At 47.0% G+C, this 23,609-nt stretch overlaps 1 protein-coding gene across 1 annotated transcript in view; it reads left to right on the forward strand.

Moving 5' to 3' along the window:
- Nucleotides 1-15,361: 15,361 nt before the first annotated feature.
- The window catches only part of TRIM29 (tripartite motif containing 29), a 32,217-nt gene continuing 23,969 nt past the window's right edge, over nucleotides 15,362-23,609 (forward strand). The window contains exon 1 of the mRNA XM_007936424.2: nucleotides 15,362-16,165. Coding sequence (XP_007934615.1) covers nucleotides 15,362-16,165 — 804 coding nt within the window. The remainder of the gene's footprint in view (nucleotides 16,166-23,609) is intronic.

Genomic DNA, 23,609 nt, shown 5'->3' on the forward strand with positions numbered 1-23,609 from the left:
AAGCGTGAAAGAAAAGGTGTTTTATTGAGGAGTAATACAGCTTGAGCTGGGCAGAGCTAAGTAAAAATACAAAGCAACCAACCATTCAAATGGAGATTATATGTACATATATTTGATGGGTAATGGGTAAGGCATTTGGCTGATAATCAGAAGGTCAGTGGTTCAAAACCACTAGTTGTTCCTCAAGAGGAAGATGACACAATCTACTTCCATAAAGATTTACAGTCTTGGAAACCCACTGGGGGTTGCTATGAGTCAGAATCAACTCAATGACAGTGGATTATATTAATAAACCTGATAAAAAGACATTATTAAGAAAATTAATAAGTAAGCCCAGATTTGGAGAACATAGTCAGAAAACATATATCTGACACAGGACATATTACCAGAATATACAAAGAACTCCTATGTTTCAGTAATAAAGAGACAAGCAACTCTATTAAAAATGGGCAAGTCTTTAATAGATAGTCACAGACACTTTACAAAAACAGACAAATGAAGATATGAATGTCAATAAGCACAAGAAAAATTGCTTGACATCTTTAGTCACTGGTGGGTTTGAACTGCTGACCTTTTGGTTGGGAGTTGAGTTCTTAACCACTGTGCCACCAGGGCTCCTTATTAATCACTAGTGAAATGTAAATTATAAGCACAACAAATGTCACTGCACACTCACTGAAACTCACTGCCGTCGAGTCGATCCTGACTCATAGTGACCCCTCCTTGGGTTTCCAAGGCAGTATCACTATGGAAGTAGATTGCCCAATCTTCCTTCTGAAGAGTGGCTGGTAGGTTTGAACTGCCAGACTTCTGGTTAGCAGTAAAATGCCTTAGGCGTTATGCCACCAGAGCTCCTGCACACCCACTAGAATGGTTAAATTTGAAAAATCTAACAACACCAAATGTTATCAAGACTGTAGAGCAACTAGAACACACACACATTACTGTTAGGAATGTAATGTGGTTCAACTGCTGTTTTGGGTCCCTAGTGCCACTCTAACAGAAAATACCACAAGTGGGATGGCTTTAACAAACAAGGGTACAAGGGTATATTCTCTTACAGTTAGGAGGCTAGAAGTTCAAGGTCAAGGTGCCAGATCTAGGGGCTGGGTGAAAGCCCCTTGGCCTTGGGCTTCAGCTCTGCCTCTTACTCCTGGCCCACTGAAGCTGGAGGCTTCTGTTAACTGAGACAGTTGCTGGCTACTAAGGCTGACAAATCCAAGGTCAACAAATAAAATGGCATAGTCCCAAGATTACCAAACAACATGGCAGGCCACTAGTTCAAGTCCAGAGACAGTCCCAAGATCAGCAGGAAACATGGCAGGCTGCTGCAGGAAGACTTGGCTACATGCCGAGGGTCCAAGCATGCCAAAAAGCTCAGAGACCTTTCTCAAAGCTTCTTCTTATATGCTGGAAGCAGACTACATCTCTAAGGTAGCTACTCAGCTGCTCCAACAGATTCCACCATGGCATTGATTACTAATTTCATCACAGGGAATAAGAACATCCAGCTGTCCAGCCACTCAAAACCAGGCCCAGCCAAGATGACACATAATCTTAACTACCACACCTGCTTTGGAAAAAGATTTGACAGTTTCCTGGCAAAAAACAAAGTTAAACATATGCTTATTCTTGCACCTATCTATCCTACTCCTAGATATTTATCCTAGAGAAATGAAAGCATATGCCCAGCAAAGCAAATGGTCATAACAGCTTTATTCACAACAGTCATGACCCAAACGCTCATCAATAGATGAATCATGACATCAATGCTGATACATTAATTCTGTGGAACATTAGTCAGCATTTGAAGAAATGAGCTATGCATCAAGATAGATGAATCTCAAAAACATTATACTGAGAGAAAAAAGGTGGGTGCTAGAGTATATACTGTATGATTTCATTTATATGAAGTTCTAGATCAGGTAAAACAAATCTATAGTGTTAGAAATCAGATTAGTTTGAGGTAGGGGTGTCTGGGTGGGTGGGTGGTGGGAGTGATTGGGTAGGAATTTTCTGGTGAGATGGTAATGTATTATATTATGATAGGGATGTGGGTTACTTGACTATAAACATTTATCAACAGTGTGCAGCTAGTATTTGTACATTTTAACATATGTACAATTTTGTAAAAAGTAATGTTAAAAAATAATAAAAATTGAGTGGGTGCAACAGTGAGATGAGAAAAGGCACAATGTGATAATTGTCGAAGTGGGGTGATGGGTGGATAGGGATTTAAATTACACTATTATGTTTACTTTGTCTGTTTTTGAAGTCTTCCATAATAAAAAGAGAAATAAAATAAAAGGAGAGAAAATGATAATGACACCTCATGGGGGTATTTTGCATTCATATGAGACAATATTGGTGAAAGGGCTTTGTAAGTTGGGAAGTACATTTTGACAGGATCTTTCTCTCTTTTATCTGCCTCGCTCTCCCTTTTATTTATTCACTAGTTCTTGCTTTCTTTTGAATTCTTGTTTTCATTCATTCTTCCTGCAGCTCTCTTTTCATTTCACTTTTCCCCCTACTCTGCTCCCCTTCTGCTCCCTGCTCCATTGCACTTTACCACATGAGGCCTCCAGATTGGCTGCATGAGGGGTCTAGTGGCAACTTACCAGGTGAGGGGATTGCCTTGAAGTTATGGCTACACAGCAACCACTCTGCTTTGGAGGAGATTATAAGGAAGGGGCTCAGGAAACCCCAAGGCACTGCTTCTTGTCCTTTCTCCTCTCTTGCTCCTCCTCCACACCATGCCTCCCTGTTTCTTCCCCAGGGAGGGGACAGCTCCTCTTGCTGCCACTGCCTTCTGAGTGTCAGCGTCTCTGTAACAGGGTGGACAGGTTATCTTTGCCCTGACATGTCTCTTCTTTCTGGCTTCCCTGAAAACCCTCAGATTGCAAAGAAATTTGAGATGGGGTTCCAGCTCTGTACTATAGCCCAAATCCTTTCTGAAGCCACCGGCCCCACCCAGCTTCCACCTCATCTCCTCACCTTCCAAACAATGCCTCATCGCCATTGCCATAATCCTGACCCGCACTGCCCTGATTGGTTCTTTGCTAAGAGCCAGCTGAGCACCTAGCTCTGCTCTAGGAAACTTGGACTTTGGGGAAGCACCCCAAGATGACTCCAATCTGCCCTCTCTTTGCTCTGTTTAACCACCCATTAATTCAGGATGTAGTTACTGAGCACCCATTGTGTGCTAGGCACTGTGGTAGACACCTGGGCTTGAAGTCCATGGTGGTGGGGGAAGTGGAGTAAACAGATAATTACAATGTAGTGTGACCAGGTAATGCTATGGAAAGAAGACTGGACAATCTACTTCTGTAAAGATTTACTGCCTCGGAATCCCAAAGAGGGTCGCTATGAGTTGGAATCCACTCAATGTCAGTGAGTTTGGTTTTGGTTTAGGTACCACTTGGGAACTATAAGGAGCTCTGGAGGCAGAGCCAGATAAGGGTGGTATAGGGGGTCAAGAATGATTTATTGGAGGAAATGGCAACTAAGCTAAGATCCAAAGAGGGTGGAATGGCAAAGAAATAGCATGTGTAACAGCCCTAGGGTGAGCACTTGCAGGGCATCCTGAGACCTGTGGGTAGTTCAGTTTGGTTAGACTTTGGATGTGGGTATGGCCAAGAGACAAGGTCTGGAGAGCCCAACAGCTCCACTGCCAGGATAGGCCCCATTCAACCTCCTTGCTTCCTGCTTTACCCTGGCAACATGTGCTTCTGTCTGGGTCAGGAGGATCCAAGATAGGCCCTGGCCTGGCCTCTCCTAGAGTAGCACACAGGTTAAGTAGGATGGCACTGAGCTCAGGTGCCCCTTTCACTTGGTTCTCCTTCCTCCTCTCCCCAGCCCTCCCTCCCTATAGCCCTCAGGCAGGGCAATGACTCAGACAGAGTTGGCTTCTTCTTCCATATGACTCATGCCCTCTTTCCCTGTGGGGTCAGGATGCCTCCTCCCACTCCCTTTGTCTTTCAGGGAGTGCTCCTGCTCCAGGTCTAGCTCTGGTTCTGGGTCTGATTCTGAGAGGTCTAGGTCTGGTTCTGGCTGATTCTGGTTTGGGCTTGGTTCTGGCTCTGGCTCTGGGCTTAGCTCTGACTATAGGTGAGTCTAGAAACAGGGAACAAAGCCTTGCCAGGAGCAGGGGAGTAGTCCAGACCTCATAGCTTCGTCCTCACTCCTTTGCATCCCCATTCCTAAGCTCAAGAGGCCAGGGTGGGGCAGGGGCTGCCTTGAGGTGGTGAGATGGGCTGTGGGTGAATTTGCCAGAAGGTAGCGTAGTGCCTAAGGTATATAACTGCTAAAGAAAAGGCTGGCGGTTCAAACCCACCATCCACTCCTCGGAAGGAAGTCTGGCCAATCTACTTTCATCGTGATACTGCCTCAGAAACCCAAGGAGGGGTCACTATGAGTCGGGTCTGACTTGACAGCACATAACAAGAACAACAACAGAGGATGGAAAAACATTGAAGGCTTGGAAAGAGTTTCTAGAGACATTATAAGGGTGGCTGTTAGACTCTAAATCCGCAAGCACTTTCGGCTCAGGAGGGATAATTTAACAGTACAACTTAAAGGATAAGAGGGAGAGTTCTGGAGTCAGGTTGTCTGGGGTTTGAAACCTAGTTCTGCCACTCATTAACCTTGTTACTTTGGTCAAGTTACCTAATCTCTCTGTGTCTCAGTTTCCTCATTTTTAAACCAGAGAATGAAAGTACCCATCTCATAAGATTATTGGGAGGACTGAGTGAGAAAATCCATGTCAATCAAGGTCTTAGCATAGTGCTAGTCATGTGGTAAGTGCTTAATAAATAATAATAATCATGACACTTATCACTATTATTATGACCAGTCCTTGTGATGGAGAGGTGATTGATCCTTGCCTGCCACCAACTGGGGTCCTCACAGGGATTCACTCCTTCCACCTACAGGGATAAAGAGCTTCATCTTTACTTAGTAGGGGAATGTTCAGGTTTTGGAACTTGGAGATTTGGCTTCATTGATTAACAGTTGTGTGACTCAGGGCAAGTTTCTAAACTTCTCAGTCTTAGTTTCCTCATCACCAAAATGGGGATAATTCTATCTCATGGATTAATAATGAAGTTCAGATGGAGTGGGTGACACAGGACTAAATTCCAGCCCTGCTGTGTGGCCTTGGGCAAGTTGCTACACATCTCTGGACCTCAGTTTCCTCATCTGTAATACATACAGTGGCCATGGAGAGTAGTGGGAATCCAATATAATCTATGTGATGTGCCTGGCAGAGAGTATGCTGTCAATAAAAATAGTAATTACTATTGGTATCCTGATGATGATGTGTCTCGGAAGGAAGATTGGACAATCTATTTCCATAGAGATACTGCCTCAGAAACCCAAGAACGGGTCGCTATGAGTCGGATCCAACTCCACCAGTGGTCTGGTCCTGTCTGCATGTTTCTTGGGAAAGAGCACTACTGCAGCCTTAGGACAGGAAGCACATCTTGTTTTCCTTAAAACCTTCCTGAGATATTAGCACTGCCTGAACCCAGGCAGGTTCACGTTAAATTTTTGTGGAAGGAATGCGGAGCTAAGGCATCTTCTGGGATCTTCAGAGCAAACCCAGAGCGAACTTCTCTCTCTGATGCTCCCCTCTGTGGCATGTGAGCTGAGAGATGACCCCTCATAAACTTGGGCCTGGCTGTCATCCTTTCCACTGAGAATGTTCCTTCAGGGGCAGGCTGGTCTTGTGCTTCTGAGCTGGCCCACTACACCTGTTCTTGTCTGCTCTATGTTTTTTCTCCCTTGTTTCTATCTTTCATCATTCTGGGGAAATTAGTTTCCAGAATTTCAAAAAGCAGGGAGGAAACCCAAAGGTCATCCAATCCATTTCTTATCACAAAGCAAGGTCTGCTAATCACCCTGGACAACTTCTACCAGAGAGAGCAAGCCAGGAGTTGATGTTATCTCAGGCAAGGCAGACACTCTGCTGTCTAACTTCAACCCCCCTAGCTGTGCTGTTAGCCTGTTCTCTCTTGTTTTGCCCTCAAGCAAACTAGAGAGAAGCTGGCCAGTACCTTTATCCAAATAACCCTCCTAAGATTAAGAAGGGTGTTATTAAGCCACCCCTTCTCCAGGCTAAATAATCCCAGCATGTTTAACCCTTTCCTCTCAGGTCCTGTTTTCCAAGTCTTTAATTATTTTCACTACCCTTCCCTGTATTTCAGGATGCCACCCTATAATCATAGAATTTCCGAGCTGGAAGGTACCTGGAGTGGCATGGATGAAAGTCAGGTGCAGAGGGTTAAAGGACCGTCCTAAGGCAGCTGCCAGAACCCAGTAGAAGTAAACCTAGCCAGTTTCCCCTTCCTGATGTCCCTCCCTATTTCTCCTCCAACAGAGGAAAGCCCCACTCATTTTTCCTTAAAGCAATATATTAAACTAACATTTATTGAGCCATTATTGTGAGCCATGCATTGTTTAGGCATTTTCACAATTGCTGCTTTCCTTAATCCCTCAACAGCTCTGTGAGGGAGGTATGATTAGATTTATTTTGTAGATGATGACACCAGCTCAGAGAGACTAAGTAACTTGCTCAAATGCACACTTCCAGAAAGCCCAGGGGCTCCTCCACCCAGACTCTCCCATCTGCTGCTTTAACTCTACCTCTGGCTGCACCCACAAAGTGCCAGTCTCCATAGGGCCTTGCCAGAGCTCCAATCTCACTGAGAAACGATTGAAACTCAGAAGGCCAGAGCTACACTGCAGCAGAGATGCAGGGATGGGGACACCCTGACAAATGAGGAGAGTGAGCACAAGCAGATCCTCCCTTACGGGTGTTGATGGGACCATGTCCCCAAGGGGAACTGTGGGAAGAAGCCAGCCTTAGCCAATGGGCATTTTCCCCAGTCCTGGGACAACATTGGAAAGGCATATTGACCAAGGACTTGGGGCTGCAGATTCTTCTGGAGACCAAAGGTTCTGAGGATGTGGGATGACTTCATTACTGTTCTCCCATTGTGATCCTAGGTCATGGTCATCCCACCAGATCCTGATGCCCAGACTACTTTCTTCTGAGGAGGCCCACCTTGCTTCAGCTTAGCTGATAGTTAAAATGGATAGTTAAGGCTTAGTGTCTCCTCAAGCTGAACAGGGGTGAGAAGGTGAATGGCACTATAACAACCTGAGATATGCAGATGATACAACTTTGCTTGCTGAAAGTGAGGATGACTTAAGGCACCTACTGATGAAGGTTGAAGAATACAGTCTGCAGTATGGATTACATCTCAACATAAAGAAAACAAAAATCCTCACAACTGGACCAATGAGCAGCATCACAATAAATGGAGAGAAGATTGAGGTTGTCAAAGAATTCACGTTGCTTGGTTCTACAATCGATGCCAACGGAAGCAGCAGTCAGGACATTAGACGACGTGTAGCATTGGGAAAGTCAACTGTGAAGGAACTGTTTCAAGTGCTGAGGAGCAAGGATATCTCCTTGAGGACTAAGGTGCGCCTGACACAAGCCATGATATTTCCAATCGCCTGGTATGCATGTGAGAGCTGGACAATGAATAAGGAAGACCGAAGAAGAGTTGATGCTTTTGAGTTGTGGTGCTGGCGGAGAATGCTGAAAGTACCATGGACTGCTAAAAGAACTAACAGATCTGTCCTGGAGGAAGTGCAGCCAGAATGCTCCTTGGAAGCAAGAATGGCCAGACTTCGTCTCACCTATTTTGGTCATGTTGGAAGAAGGGACCATTCCCTGGAGAAGGATGTCATGCTTGGTAGGGTGGAGGGCGATGAAAGAGGGGGAGGCCTTCAACGAGATGCATTGATATGGTGGCTGCGATGATGGGATCAAGTATAGCAGGGATTGTGGGGCTGGCGTGGGATCGGGCAGTGTTTCGTTCTGCTGTGCATGGGGTCGCTATAAGTCGGAAACGACTCAACGGCACTTAACAACAACAACAACATGAATATATATAGTTTTGACAAAGGGTATTTCTACATATATAGTTATATATGCTGCAATATATCCATGAATATAGTAGAGCATACAGGGGCAAAGGTATGAAAATTACTTAGTCATAACCAAACCTTGAAGGAATGGATCACTGGGCCTGGGGGCTTAGGACCATAGTCTCAGGAGACACTAAGGTCAATTGGCGTAACATAGGCCACAAAGACAATGTTCTACATCCTACTGTGGTGAGTAGCAACTGAGGTCTTAAAAGTTTATGAGTGGCCATCTAAGATGTATCTGGTCTCTCCCAGTGCACAGCGAAGAAGAGTGAAGAAAATCAGACTCAAGGAAACAATTATTCCAGAGGACTAATGAACCACATGAATCCTGCTCAACGACCATAAAACCAAAAGATTTAGAGGGTGTCCGGCTACCACTGCTGACTGCTCTGAAAGTAATAGCAATAGGAAGTCCTGGCTAGAGTGGGGGGAAAACGTGGAACAAAACTCAAAATCATAAAAAAGACCAAGTTTACTGGTCTCATACAGACTGGTGAAACCCCTGAGAATATGGCCATTAGATACCCTTCAAGCCTGGAACTGAACTCACTCCCTTGGCTTCCTTTTCAGCGTAACAATAGACCAGCCTATAAATTGAACAATAACACTCATTAGAACAATCAACCATACCCAGTGATAAAGCTATGAATGCTAGAAGGGATAGAAAATAAAGACGAATGGAGATTGTAAACACAGGGAGAAAGTGGGAAGAATGTTATTACATTGTGGGGATTGCTAGGAATGTCACAAAACAAAATGTGTATGAATTGTTGAATGGAAAACCAATTCAAGCTTTAACTTTCACTAAAATCTCTATTTCTCTCTCTCTCATACACACACATACACATACACACACACACAGGCCTAGGTTTCTTTAGGGGTTAAAAGGCTTATAAAGGAGCCAATGACAATCTTTGGGGTAGGAAGCAGAACATTGTTCCTTGAATCCTGAGGGACCCAGCAGGCTAAGGGCACTTGAGGTTGGGCACAGTTTCTTTTTCTTGTCTGTGCCTTTAGTGCTCTGCGCTTTAGTGGGACTATGCCTGGCCCACTGGAGATGGCTACAAATGTTTGTTCCTTTCCCTTGCTCTACCCTTCCAGGTAGGTGCCTGCAACATGCTAATCTACCAACCAACCAGTTGCCATTGATTCCAACTAATGGTGACCCCATGTGTTACAGAGCAGAATTGTGCTCTATAGGGTATTCATGGCTGTGACCTTACAGAAGCGGATTGCCAGGCCTTTCTTCCAAGGAGCTTCTGGGTGGTTTCAAACTGCCAACCTTTCAGTTAATAGCATGTGCGTGGCCATTTGTGCCACTCAAGAACTCCTTGAAATATGATAGTAAGGTAGGAATATGGGATATGATGAACTTTGGTCCTGTTTTTAAAGTTCTTCCAAGAAGGGAATTTATGATAACAGGGACAGTACTTCTCAATCTAGAGAGTTCTTCTTAATGTATACTGTGAACCCCTCTCATTTCAAGATAGCAAAAATGAGAAAATTAGATTTCAGAAATTTTATTATTGCTATAAAATTTCGATCCACCATAACCTTCTTGCTGATGTCTACAACCAGAGGCTCACCAAAAGGATGAAGCTACCAAGAAGTCAAAAGAAATAGATAAACATTCAAATTGAACCAGATCCCTCCCTTCATGATATGATTGCCTCTTATCTTCCCCTTTACAGGGCCAGAAGCTCAGTTCCTGAACTCTAATTCCACACTCCTGAAGTTAGTTGTACTAGAGCTTGAAATGAATGATTGAGGAAGGCTGTGAAATCTCTTTACTTGCAGGTCTTTTGAAGGAAGTTTTTAGATATACTTTTGCCCGCAGGCAGGGGGATGGTCACACTGGACTCTCCCTTCCAGCCCTGGGATCCCAAGGAAGCTGGGGGAGTTTTCTTCTTTTAAGGGGTTTCCTCTTTCATCTGAAGATGATTGGTGTCACAGAAGTTGATGGGTGAGGCTGCTCCACCCACTGAATCAAGGGAAGCTTCCAGGAGGGAAATGGCTTTGAGATGCCTCATGAAAGAATCCTGGGAGGAGGTTTGGGGTTGGCTCGTGGGTAGGTGTGAAAGGAAGAAACTAGGGGGTAGGTGGGTGAGTGGGTTGTCTGGCAGGGCATGGCTGGTCTGAGAGAATCAAAGAATCAAAGAGGAGAAGGTGGAATTCTTCTTGCGCCAAAATGATCCTTCCCTAGAAGCTACATCCGCTGGCTCTTCTTACCTCCTAACTGCAAGACAGGGTAGAGGCTGGCAACATGTTAATTGGTATATCTGGACTTGGTAATGGGGAGAAATGTTGCAGCAGGAGGCTGCACACTAGATCAGGGGGAGAACAGGATAAGATGGGGCATAACTGGCTGAGAGCATTCATGGTATCCTTTTCTTTCCAGGCCTTTAAAAATGAAACATTCCTATTGCTTCAAGGCTCTCCGTTGGCCACAGTGGTGGATGGGATATGATGAACTTTGGGGTCTTTTGCCTTGTTTGCATGTGAGACACAGGCTTGCAGGAAATGCCCTCCTATGGATCCTTTGCAACTGGATTTGGGCTTGGAGAGGGCAGGATCCCAGCAGATGGGACCAGGTGCACTAGCCCCTTTGGTGGACACAAATGGCCGAGCTGAAAGGAGGGGTATGGAGAGGGCTCTGGAATCATGACCTACCCTCAGGTGGTCCTCAGTGTCCACCCTAGACCTCAGTGTTCGACAGATAAAAACTCTCACCTCTATAGTTCAACTCCAGGAAGGCTGGTGGGAATAGGGGTAGTGGTGTGAGGGCTGGAGCAGCCCTGGAAGGACAAATATTCCTTTGGCTTGTTCTCCACAGAAGGCCTTTCCATCCCCTGGTGGCTGGGGGCCCCCATGCAGTCTACCTCCTACCAGGCTTTTGGAAGGAACAGCCCCCAAGGGAAGGAATGGCATAGGAGGTTCAAAATACCAGTCAATGAGTACTCAACTGAATAAATAACTATTGAATCAAATCAAAACTGCCTTTTCTGTGTGGCTGGGGGAGGATGCTCTGGTGCATGGAAAGTGAGCAGCATCTAGCTTGGATGGAGACAGGCCTGTCTCTGGAAGTCCTGGAGCCTCCCTCTCTGGGTTGACTCAGGTCCTGCACTGTTTATACCAAATTCAGACCATTTACTTACTGGTCTCTTTTCTCACTGGACTGTGAGATCCCCAAGGACAAAACCTGGGACTTATTCATGTCTGTATTATTAGTCCTTGACTTAGTTTCTGGCATATAATAGGATGTTCAGTAAACATATGTGAATGAATGAACAATTAACATCAGGCAGTCTGAGCTAAAAGCCTTCTGAGTAGGACAGACAGTGAATATGACAGGGGTTCAGGGGAGGGAGCCATTCCTGTGGACTTGGAGCTCAGGGGCAGCCTAGTGGAAGAGACAAATTAGCCTTCCCTTCCCATTTGCTTTGAAATCATTTGATCTTGTTACTCTCCCCAGGGCAATTGAAACTGGTATTCTCCAGCACCCATTTGTATCCTCCCCGCTACTATCTGTTCATCTGTCTCAGGCATCCACATTTCCTCCAGTGGCGTACTGGAGCTGACTCCCACTGCCAAGGTAGAGCCCATCATGTGCCTCTCTTCCCAGTACACCTCACAATGGTAGCTTGACCTATCAGAGTATTTACACCATGGAAATTAGCAAGCATTACAGCCTTTTTATTTCCTCCCTGGAAGAGCTAGTTTTTAAACTTTTGCCAGCACACCACTACAATCCATTCATTCCTCTTCTACCTATCCATCTTCCCTCCTTTTATTCCTTCTCTCTTCTACTTAATCTTTTTTCCTCCCTTTATCCCTCCCTCTCTTCTTTTATTTTTTTGTCCAGTTCTCCAGCTATCCATGTATCCATCTATCCCTAATTATCCACATCTATTATCTATCCATATCCATTTCCCACTCTAATATTCACCTACCTTGTCTTCCATCCACCCATCCACAAACATTTCCTAAGCAACGCTGTGTCAGTGTATTCCTAAAACTCAGGTACATGAACTCTAAGGACCAGCAGAGGCCTTCCAGTGCAGCATCCTAGGTTCAGGCAGCATTAATATTGGATTTATTACCAAAACCCTTAGTTTCTCCCCTTCTATTTCTTCTTTACCTCTCATAGTCTGTTCTCACAGGCTTTGTTCTATCTGGAGAAGAAGGATGGGAACATCCTTCTCATCCAGCAGACCAGGACAATACTTCTTTTTCCCTCTTTCTCTCTCTCTCTCTCCCTTCAGGGCTGGCTTTTTGATAAGGGATTTCATATCTCAGAAAGTTTCAAGAGTTCTGAGCCAACTCACCAGTGAGTTCAAACAAGAGGGTGATTCTGTGGGGCCTGAGAACAGAGCTGTCATGTAAGAGGGAAGTCCTGCATCATGAAGCCAGCACTCCCTACCTAAACACCACCCCCACATACCTCCTCTTAAAACTTCTGGCTGCTTTGTGAACCATACTTGGCTCTGCCCTGGTTCCCAAGGGCTGTTATTGCAAAGGATTATCTGTTCAGTCTGGCGAGCCAAAGGGGCAGGGCCCTCAGAGCTTGGCCTGCATTCGAGGGGAAGAAAGGGAAACCCACTCCCCTACACACAGCCTAGAACCTGCCACACCAGCCACACCTATCTTCTGCTCAGCCCTATTCAGCCCAGCCTGGGAGAGGCACAGCCCTTTAACTTGGGGATGGGTTGGGGGCAGATAGGGGTTTCCTGGGACTATGGCAGTGTGTTTTGGATCAGAGATGACCAGGTGGCACAGCTTGGCAGGAACTTAGAGGACTTTCTCCAGTGTTTCTGTAGGGGGTTGGGGAAAGAAAGGGCCTAGAGCAGTTTTTCTCCCCAAGTTTTGTATTTATACAATAGTCATATATGAGCAGCTCACTTCTGAGATTTTCTGAGTCCTATATTTCTCTGGCTTCCTTTTGGGGGGTATACCTTATGGCCCAGGAAGGAAATTGGTGGTTCAGTGGTAGAGTTCGCCCCTTCCATGCAAGAGATCCTGGTTCATTCCTGGTCAATGCACCTCATGCACAGCCACTACCCGTCTGTCAGTGGGGACTTGTGTGTTGCTATGATGTTGAACAGGTTTCAGTGGAGCTTTCAGACTAAGATGGACAAGGAAGAAAGGCCTGCCAATCTACTTCTGAAAATCAGCCAGTGAGAACCATATAGACCACAATGCTCCACTCCACAACTGATCAGGGCTATGGCACACGCCTGGGCAGCATTTTGTTCCATTGTGTAGGGGGTCACTGTGAGTCAGGGGTCAACTTGATGGCAGCTAACAACAGAAAGGGCCATGTTTGTTTGTTTACTGAGTCACACAGCAATCCTACTGTGGAGACAAATGACAGTCAAGTTGTCCTCTCATGGCTTGAATGTCCCTCATCATTATTTCTCTGTCCTTTGGACCAAGCAGGCCCTGACCCAACTTTATAGAAATAACCTAAGGTCTATATGATCTTGTGAGGGTTGCTAGGACAGGAGTGACTTTCAGAAGTCATCTGCTGGCAAGATATTCTGGTCACTCCATGATTTCCTGCCCCATCACCCCCTAGAAGAAGGAACTTTGGAATCTCCAGAGTCTTAGGTTCAAATTTCAGTTCTACCACTTGACTTAGGAGAGTTTTCTCATCTATTAAGAACTGTTTTCTTATCTATTAAGAATAAGAAAAGAGGCTGAACTATTAGGTATGTCTATGAAGTGGGGAGTGTACCCAAGAACATGTATAGGTTTGGCAGACAATGGTCCTATAACTTTATGTGTATGATCTGAATTTCCAGGTGTATAGTGGAGCTGACAAGGGGCAAGTTTGTAGCCACTGCTTGGCCACAGCCAACTACCCAGAGGAACAGAGTAGTTGAACCTGTGGGCTCAGGACCATAGTCACAGAGGACATCAAGCTCAATTGGCATAACATACTACATAAAACATTGTTCCGCCTCCTACTTTGGTGAGTAGCAACTGGGATCTTAAAAGCTTACAAGCTGCCATCTAGATGCAACGATGGGTCTCTCCTCGTCCAGAGCCAAGAAGAATGAAGAAAACCAAAAATTAATGGAAACAATTAGCCCTAGCAACTGGTGCACCATCCGACCTGTAGCCTATATGACTATGAGACTAGAAGAACTAGATGGTGCCTGGCTACTACTGTCAACCACTTGGAAGATGATCTATGTAGGAGATCCTAGATAGAGAGGGAGAACAATGTGGAGCAAAACTCAAAATCATTTGGAAAAAAAAAAAAGAGGGGGACTAGTTTTGCTGGTCTGATAGAGCCTGGTGGAACCACTGAGATTATGGCCCCTAGCTGTCATTCAGGTCTGGAATTGAACCCACATCCGTGGTTTCCAGCCAAACAAAAGACAGGCATATGAGCTGAACATTTACCTGAGGTAGATACACTCCTTGGAGAGAACAATCATGGGAGAAAGAAGGGCTGCTTCTGCACAGGGAGACAGCTTAGGGGGCAGGAGTGCATGGAGGGGTGGACACTGGGAAGAGGTAACTATCGGGAGGAAGTGGGAGGGGAGCGGTTGCATTGTGGTAAATTGTGGTCAATGTCATGAGACAAAGTGTATGTGAACTATGGAAAGTGTATTTGCTCTGTAAATTTTCACCCAAATCACAAAAAAAAAAAAAAAAAAAGAATAACTGAAAAGATTCTAGTGACAATCAAATGAGCTCATATATGTAAAGTGCTGAGAACAAGGTTCAATAATCAGTAGCCGCTTCACTCCAAATTCAAATGAACCTGTCACTCCCCTTAAGGTGAAAAGCAACTCCACCTCCTCAAGGGAAATTCGCTCCTCTGAAATCCAGGCTGGGAAATTACAAGGCTACATGGCTTGTGTGACCCAATTAATAACCCTTCTGTCCTGTGGTCTTCTGTGGACACCTCATGTCTGCCCCACAGGCCCTTCAGCTAGACAAAGCCTGCCGACCTGTGAGGGCAGAAGCTATACCCCCACTTCCCTGATGAGGAACAAGTGCGTCAGATGGAAGCAGCCCAACTGGTTGCTGAGTTGTGGAAAATAATTAAACAGGGGAGAAAAAACACTTCTTTTAAAAACCAGGTTAGGTATGAACGTGCAGGGCGTGGGCCCCTGTATAATTAGCTACTCTGCTGGCTCTTGGAGCCGCCTGCTTCTCATCAGCCAGGCCCGTTGTGTCAGGCCTTCCCCCTGCTGCTCCGCCCACTGGGCTCCGCTCCTCCCTGCCCCTATAGGTGTGTGTCTGTGCTCTGTGGCTGCCTGCCCCACTCCATGCTGAGAAGCACGGTGGACAGGCCATCCAGCCAGAGCCCCAACAAGCCTGAAACAAACCAGCCCAGTGACTTGCAATGGAAACTGCAGATGTCTCTAGGAGCAATGGGGCGAGCCCAGAAGCCAGGGACGCCCTCAGCCCACCGAGCACCAATGGTGGCCTGGAGAACGGGGCCAAGTCTGAAGCCAAGGATGCCAAGACCACCAATGGGCATGGCGGGGAAGCACCTGAAGGCAAGAGCCTGGGCAGCGCCCTGAAGTCAGGGGAGGGGAAGAGCTCCCTGTTCTCCGGGAATGAGTGGAGGAGGCCCATCATTCAGTTTGTCGAGTCTGTGGATGACAAGGGCTCCAACTACTTCAGCATGGACTCCGCGGAAGGCAAGCGGTCACCCTACTCAGGGCTCCAGCTGGGGGCCGCCAAGAAGCCGCCGGTAACTTTTGCCGACAAAGGGGAGCTGCGCAAGTCCATCTTCTCGGAGCCCCGGAAGCCTACGGTGTCCATCATGGAGCCGGGGGACGTGCGGCGGAACAGCTACCCCCGGGCAGACACCGGCCTTCTCCTCAGGCCCAAGTCGGGCTCTGAAGAGGTCCTGTGTGACTCCTGCATCGGCAACAAGCAGAAGGCCGTCAAGTCCTGCCTGGTGTGCCAGGCCTCCTTTTGTGATCTGCATCTCAAGCCCCACCTAGAGAGTGCTGCCTTCCGCGACCACCAGCTGCTCGAGCCCATCCGGGACTTCGAGGCCCGCAAGTGCCCCCTGCACGGCAAGACCATGGAGCTCTTCTGCCAGACAGACCAGACGTGCATCTGCTACCTGTGCATGTTCCAGGAGCACAAGAATCACAGCACCGTGACCGTGGAAGAGGCCAAGGCCGAGAAGGAGGTGATTTTGGGGCCCCTCTAGACTCCCATGGTGGTGGGGAGCCCTCTCCTCCCTCCAGCCCTTACCTTCTCTTCCAGGATTTTTAGCATTTGGACTAAAGTCTTGACTGCCCCTGATTCCTTTAGAAAATCTTTCTTTCCCCTTCATTCCCCACTGTGGGCATTGAGGAGAGTGTTCTTTAAGGCCTCAGGAGACAGAGCCATTTCCTAGATGAGCAAATAAGGGTTTGGAAAAGGTTGAGGGCTTGGCCAAAGTCATAGGATTAATTCTTGTCAGATCAGAGAATAAGACTGAATGATACAGCACTCAGATCTAGGCTCTGTACCTAGCAGGGGTGTTTCTTCTCTTATTTTAAGGGAGAGAGAATTCTCCCATCTGAGTAGGACTGGCCCATAGGGTCTTGAGTAAGAGAAGGTAATACTAGGAAGAACTTTTTGGCCACTGAAATTCCCCTTTAGACTGGATTTGAGGTTTGCATTTGCAGTAACATGACTTCTTGTCTCTCTGATGCCCCAGCTGGTCTCCTGACTCCCTCATGGCACCCTTTACCCTTTTCTCAGTGGGGCCCTGTGGATTTTTTTTGTGTGTGATTGTATGTAGATGTGACTATGCCTGTAGGTGGGCATTATCAATGAAGGCTGGAGTGTGTGTGTGTGTGTGTAGATGTACATACATGTACATTTTTGACTGTTCTATGTGGATCTTTGCCTATATCTGTGTATATGATACATAAGCGTATTTGCTGGAGTTCTGTGTATGTAATTACTCAGATGGGGATGAGCAAGGGTGAGTGGAGGCTTGTGAGTGGCACACCTGGGGAAGTGTTCAGGTCTGTGGGCCCAGCCCCTTGCCCCATAGATGCTGTGCCCATTCTTGCCCACGGCTCTGCAGCTGTCTGCTGTGGGTAGCCTACCCTGAGGTGAACCTTCTTGGAAATGGATGTAGAAGACCCAACTTTCCTCAACAGCTTCTGCCCTGTTAGACTGGGGTAGCACAGCACCTCCACCCTGCCAAGCCTTTCTGACCAGGAACTTGTATTCTTTCCCCTGTGCCCACCAGCCACTTCTCAGAAGAAAGGTTGGGCAATCTACTTCCATAGTAATACTGCCTCGGAAACCCAAGGAGGGGTTGCTATGAGTCGGGTCCAACTTAACGGCACATAACAACAACAACCACCTTGCCATACTCCTGGGCAGGGAGGTTGAGTTAAAGATGGGAACACACTCAAAGATCCTTCTCAGAAGCCCTGTTTGGCCCAGGCAGAAGGTGTTCCTACCCCTTCTCCACTGCCTGCCCTAAAGCTTCTTTTGGTGGGATAGAGATGCAGTGGGGACATGGAACCCATCCTCAAGGAGCCTCCTTGGAACAGTGACAGTCATCTCATCCATTGCAACCAAGAAAAGTATAGAACTTCAGGCTTGGTTTTCTTGCTGTTGTTGGGTGCTGTCAAGTCAATTCTGACTCATTACAATGCTATGCGCCAGAGAAGAACTGCCTCATAGGGTTTTCTTGGCTTTAATCTTTGCGGGAGCAGATTGCCAGGTTTTTCTCCCTTGGAACTTCTGGGTGGGTTTGAGCTGCCAATCTTTTGCTTAACAACCTAGTGTTTAACCTTTGTACCACCAGAACTCCTTAGAGACCCAAATTCCAGTGTTGGTTTTGTCTTTTAGTTAACTGTGAAATTATGGACAAATCCTTCTATTCTTTTAGTCTCCTTTTTCCTACTGTAAAATCAAAGGGTTGGGCTAGATTGGTGGTTTTCCACGAACCCTATGGAGCCCTAGGATTCTCCAAAATGTCATTGAGGCCTCAGAGGAGAGGGAGCAAAGAAGAGCCAAGAAGCACACCCTTGTTTATCTGTTTCACACACAGGATTTTGCTCAAAATTTATCATCCCTTAAGAAAAGCCCAAGTACCACTGGAGGGGCCATGAGGCTGTTCAGGGGGCAGGAGGGTCTCAGAAAGCTCTTTCTGGAGGTGCCAGGAGCTCAGAGTTCATGTTCTGGTACTGAGACCGCTGTAGCAATCAAAGCCACTGTTCTTGCCCTTGAGGTCTCATGATGTAGGTCAGGAGGCATAGCTGAGCTACACAAATAAGACTGGGAGCCTACGCCTAGTTACGCAGAAGCAGCTGAACATAAACATCAGATCGGACTATTAGCAACACCATCAATCTCCTCCTTTATCTTGCAGTTGGGGACATTGGCCTAGAGAGAGAAAGGGGCCTGTTTAAGACTCTAGAATTTGAGGAAGAAGCCCACTAAGTCTTCTTCCAGTGTTTGAGTCTCAGGGAATGGCATTGGGAGTCTGGGACTCAGGAATGTGTGCTTTAGCAGTAGCTTTGGGAGAAAGTGCCCTGGTCCACTTGGGAGGCTCTCATGGTGAGGACTTCAGGGTGCATGAGTGTGCATGCACGCATGTGTGTGTATATCTCTGTGTGTATGTGCACCCACGTCTGTGGTGTAGGGAGGCAGGGAAGAGTGATGCAGAGAAGCAAGGAGATTGAGAGCCAAGAATTTAGTCCAGGCCTGACACTGCTGGAATGTCAGATGTTGAGGGCATTGTCACAGAGCAGAGTTAGTGGGTTGGTGCACCAAAGAGAATGAGCACGTTAATCCTGGCATCCTTCGAAGGCATCTCTTATAGACACAGACATCAGTCCACATACAGCTTTTTGCAAGGAACCCTGTTCAGAACCTTTTCTGTGCCCTGTTGGTGAAAGCCCAGGTGAGGTGAGCTCAGACCTTTCCTGCTTAGTTGCAGGAGTCTATAGCTGGCACCCAGGGCTATGATGGTCATCTCTTGGGCCTCAGTTCTACCTCTGACTATAAGCAGAGGTAGTGTTGGAAAGCCACCTGATGTGGCAACATGGAAATCTCAGGTCAGAATGTATCCAATTCCACCCCAAATGCCATAAGGGGTCCCGTAAATACCAGGTCCATCCTTCTGCCTGTGGACATTTGCCAGGCTAGATTAGGTTGATGGGATTAAAATTTACATATTTGTTCCTTTCTCTGTCTCATAATCCTTCTTTTGTCTGTTCTAAATCCCTCCTGCTGCAGCAGGCCAGCATGTTAGGACTCCTCTCAGAAAGGGTAGTTGCCTATTCTGGAGTGGCCAGCCTGGCTTCTTTTACCCACTGGCAGTCCTGCCTTGGTGCGGATACTTCTTGTGCTCTGGTTGGTAGGCTGTTGGGTGTGTGTGGAGGAACACTCAGCCATGAGTACTGGCGAGCTCCCATTTCTGCTGAGTGGCTCAGATGCACTGTCTTGTTTACTCTTGGTGCCATCATTTGGCTTAGTTCATTACTCTTACCATGTCTGCTGGCTTTGTTTCTCATCTTGTCCAATTCTTCCACCAAGGCAGAACCACCAGCTATTGGACACGGGTGGTCCATGGTCCTTGAGTGTTCTGAGCTGTTCTGGTCTGGGTAGGAAAGCTCTTAGTGGGCAAACTGTGGTGGGGGGAATTCAGGAAAAGGACCTAGGCTCAAGGCCTGGGGGTGCCTTGGAGAGGGCTGGGACATTTTCTCCAGAGCTTTGGAGATCAGGGATAGGGTGGGCAAGAAAGGAGGTGATTACCTATGGGATGCTGGGGTGAAGCTTGGCAGGGGTAGAGAATGTGCATTCACAGCAGCAAAAAGAAAATACATTTTTGTAGGTTTACACATGTGAAGCAGGGAAGAAAAGAGAAGGGCAGGCAGGCAGGAGACATACTAGGCTTTGATGAGCACATCTTTGTGCCAGGTATAAAAATCAAACCCACCGCCATTGAGTCGATTCTGACTCATACCAACCCCCATTGTGTTTCCAAGGCAGTAAATCTTCATGGAGGTAGATTGCCTCATCTTCCTTCCACAGAGTGGCTGGTGGATTTGAACTGCCAGGCTTCTGGTTAGTAGTTAAATGCCTGAGGCATTGTGCCACCAGAGCTTCTTAACGTGCTAGGTATGGTGCTTGCCATTTCCATGTTGTCCCACTTACTGCTGACAACAGACCTAGGGGGTGGGCATTACTGAACCTATTTTATGGATGAAGAAACAGATTCAAATATGCCAAGCAAGTTATCCAAAGCTGCAGAGGTAGAAAGTGGCAAAGTAGGATGAAACTTCTTGGTCTGCCCAAAGGCGAGGCTGTTTTCTCTCTACCATTTAAAACTGTTTTATGGTAAGACTTGAAGGGTCTCCTTAAGGTCACGGAATCCAGTGGTTATCAAACATTAGTCCTCAGACCAGCACTGAACTGGCTACACCGGAGTTACCTGGCAAATTGTTAAAACAAAGATTCCCCTAGGTTCTGATTCAGGAGGTCTGGGGCTGGGCACAGATGTGAATTTTTTTCTCTTTACGATAGCCAGGTTGGGAATTGGAAATCTTGTCCAATTCCATCAAAGGAGACCAAGGTCCAGGGAGGTGAAGTGACTTCCTCCAGGGCCCCCACTAGCGTGGAGGCTGCCAGGTAATGTGCTTCCCATGTCTTCTCGCTCCTGCCCTGGACTGAGCGCTACCAGGAAGAAGAGGAAAAGTAAATCCCAATCAGGCCAACTCACTAAGGCTGCTATTTGACATCTGGGTGGTAACAAGGAAATCTATCCAGCATTTCAGATTCTTATCCAAAATAATTACCATTTGTCAGAGAGTACAAATTTGACAATTAACTAGCTCATTTGGCAAATGTCACAGCCAATGGCCCATGTGGTTAATTCAGGCTAGGGGAAGATCATAGCCCAATCTCCTCATCCCTGGAGGCAGCTCAAGCACAGGTATCCAGGTGAGTGCTCAGCTGTGGGTGCACCTGGAGACTCCGGCCGAGCCTAGGCATCACCGGCTACTGAGATATATCCCTCTGTTCTCAGGGAAACCTCCCTCATCTAAGGCCAGAAGGGTTTCAAGGCAGGGTGGCCTACGCAGGGCCTGAGAGAGAGAGAGAGAAGAGAGAGGCAACTAGAGGAGTGTGGGAGAAAGGAACAAAGGAAGCATTTAGGGACAGGCCTGGGCAGGGTGAAGGGAATGCCCTAGGGAGTAGGAGGAAGTCCTCATCAGGGAGGTGTAGGCAGGGGTGCTGTGGAAAGCTGAGTCTCCAGTCCTACCTCAAGGACTTCAATCAGATTCCAAGGGAGAAGTGAGAGAGGGAACAAGAAAGCGAGGCCTCAGGGGTTTGGGGGAGGGCATGCAAAACAAAGGGGCAACAGGGAAAGAAATAGAATCATCTAAGTACAGCATCTGTGACATGGAGAGAAGCCTGGTGGGCTTAAGTTAGCAGGACTGAAGAGGAAATAACATGTCTTAAGGTCACATAGTAGAGGTGAGGTCCAGTTGTTGGATCTTGGCCTTACTGCTTTTTCTTAGTACTTACTACTATCTCAGGCAAGGTATGTAATCATTCTAGGTCTCAAGTTCCACATCTGTAAAATGGGGATAACACTACTTACCTTCACATGGGGCATTTGCAGATTAAAGGAGAAAATGCCTGGCACATAGTAGATACTCAATAATATAATTTAAATTCCTTCTTGTATTCTCCAGCCTCTTTAGGACTTCTCATGCTGTGTTGCTTCCTATATGCTATGTCAGGTCTGGGTAGCCTTGTCAGCAGGAAAAATTGTCAAGGGCTGAACAGAGGCTGGGCATATCCCCAGAGGTCCCACCCTAGACCCTTATTTCCTGACAGCAGTAGGACTCACCTCAGAAGTGAGAGAGGACCGTTTCAGCAGCATAGTGTTCCAGTCCAAGAGCCCTCCCGAGATCCTGCTGCATCCTGAAAGTCTGGTTTTGCAAGGCATGCTGTGGAACCAAGGTCCCCTCCCAGGCTCTCTAGCCGGGCTTCCCTAGTGCCCTAGAGAAGTAATGAGGGCTCGTTTCTCCTCCACCCTCACTGATTCTTCCACCCACTGCTGCAGACACCCTGTCTCCACTTTTGACTCTGCCCTCACACAATTCTAGATCATCCACCTCTCCCTTCTCCTCGCCCAAGTCACTGGTTGACACTTCTGCTCTTCTTCCCATATCTCAAGTGGCCCCACAGCAGTCTTTCTTCCCTGTCTTACTCCCTGGACTCCCAGGAGGCTGACCCATATCGGCTCTTGGTCCAGGCTCTTCCTTGCTCTAAAATCCTATTGGATTTTCCATTTCTTAGTATTCTCTTTAATACCCTTATTTCCCTTTCTCAATATCCTCTTTAACCCTTTTGTTCAGTAAATCCATGCTCACCTGGGTAGGACCTCTCCTAACCTGCAGGCCTATCCCATACCCATCCTTCCAAATGGCTCTCAACAGGTATCCCCTTGTGGGATGCTCACTCCAGACACTGGACTCCCCTGGCTTTCACCTTCTGTGGTCAAACTTTCTCCCTCCTACAAGTGGTTAGGCCATCCTCATTTCCTTCTTTTTACTCCTACTCTGTTTTCTCTAATCCCATCCAGTCTTCAGTGATCTATGGTCTAAGCCTCCATTTTGCATCTTCAACCAAGCATTTGACTTCCTGATTTCTCTATGTACTCTACTCTTCACTCTGTGTCTTTCAGCCCATGGACAGTATATTCACTACACATGGACCCCAATGCCATGGCCACACTGTCCTCACCACTGCACAGCACTACAACCTCCCCTGACTACACCTGCCTCTCCCCTTGCTTATCTGTTACGTGGGGCCTGCCTACCACACTGTCCTCACTCCTACTGAGCACAGTCAGAGAAAACATTCCATTTGGCCCCTAGTCCATGCAGGTGTCCACAAACAATGATGACAATGACCCCTGTTTGTTAGCATGTCCCCTATGCCAGGTATTTTCTAAGAGCTTTATTCCCTATCTCAATTTATCCTCACAATGCCCTTGGGGGTCAGGTCCAGATCCTCTATGTAACAGATGAAGCTACTGATACAGGAAGAAGTCAAGTCTCTTACTGATGACCACCTGGCTTGTAGGTAGTGGTAGTCTTATACCTGGTGGGAGCTCCCTCCTGGAACCCCTGTTGCTCATTTTGTGGAGGGGCTGCCCTTCTCCCATCTGTAACTCCCACCTAGGGGTGGGAGTGAAGGTGGACAGCAGGGTGTGAGAGAATGCACCTTTATTCCTTTTATTTTGTGAATGGTGATGTGAGGGTGAGAAACTCAAGAGCCAGTTCCTCCATTCCTAAGCAAGTTGAAGCTGAAGTGCATGGAAAGCCCTTGCTCTCCTTTCAACCTCACATTTAGCTCAGGAGTTCTCCAGGGATAGGAAGGTTGCCCGGTTAGGCCATTTTCTAGCTTCTCAGCCTCTTCTTCACAACTCAGATGCAACTACCAGGCACAGCCTTCTCAGGGGCCTTCAGGGCCACTGGCTTAGTTGACTTTTGTCTTCTGGGCTCTCAGGTGATCTATGGCCTCAGAGAGTCTGAGGGTTGAGTCTCCCACCACCCACAGTGGAGACAACTTCTTTGCTCTTCACCCTCCACTATGACAGCTGA

This window comes from Orycteropus afer, unplaced genomic scaffold (genome assembly GCF_000298275.1).
Source record: "Orycteropus afer afer isolate SDZICR_OR568_19922 unplaced genomic scaffold, OryAfe1.0 scaffold00036, whole genome shotgun sequence".
NCBI classification, from domain to species: Eukaryota; Metazoa; Chordata; class Mammalia; order Tubulidentata; family Orycteropodidae; genus Orycteropus; species Orycteropus afer.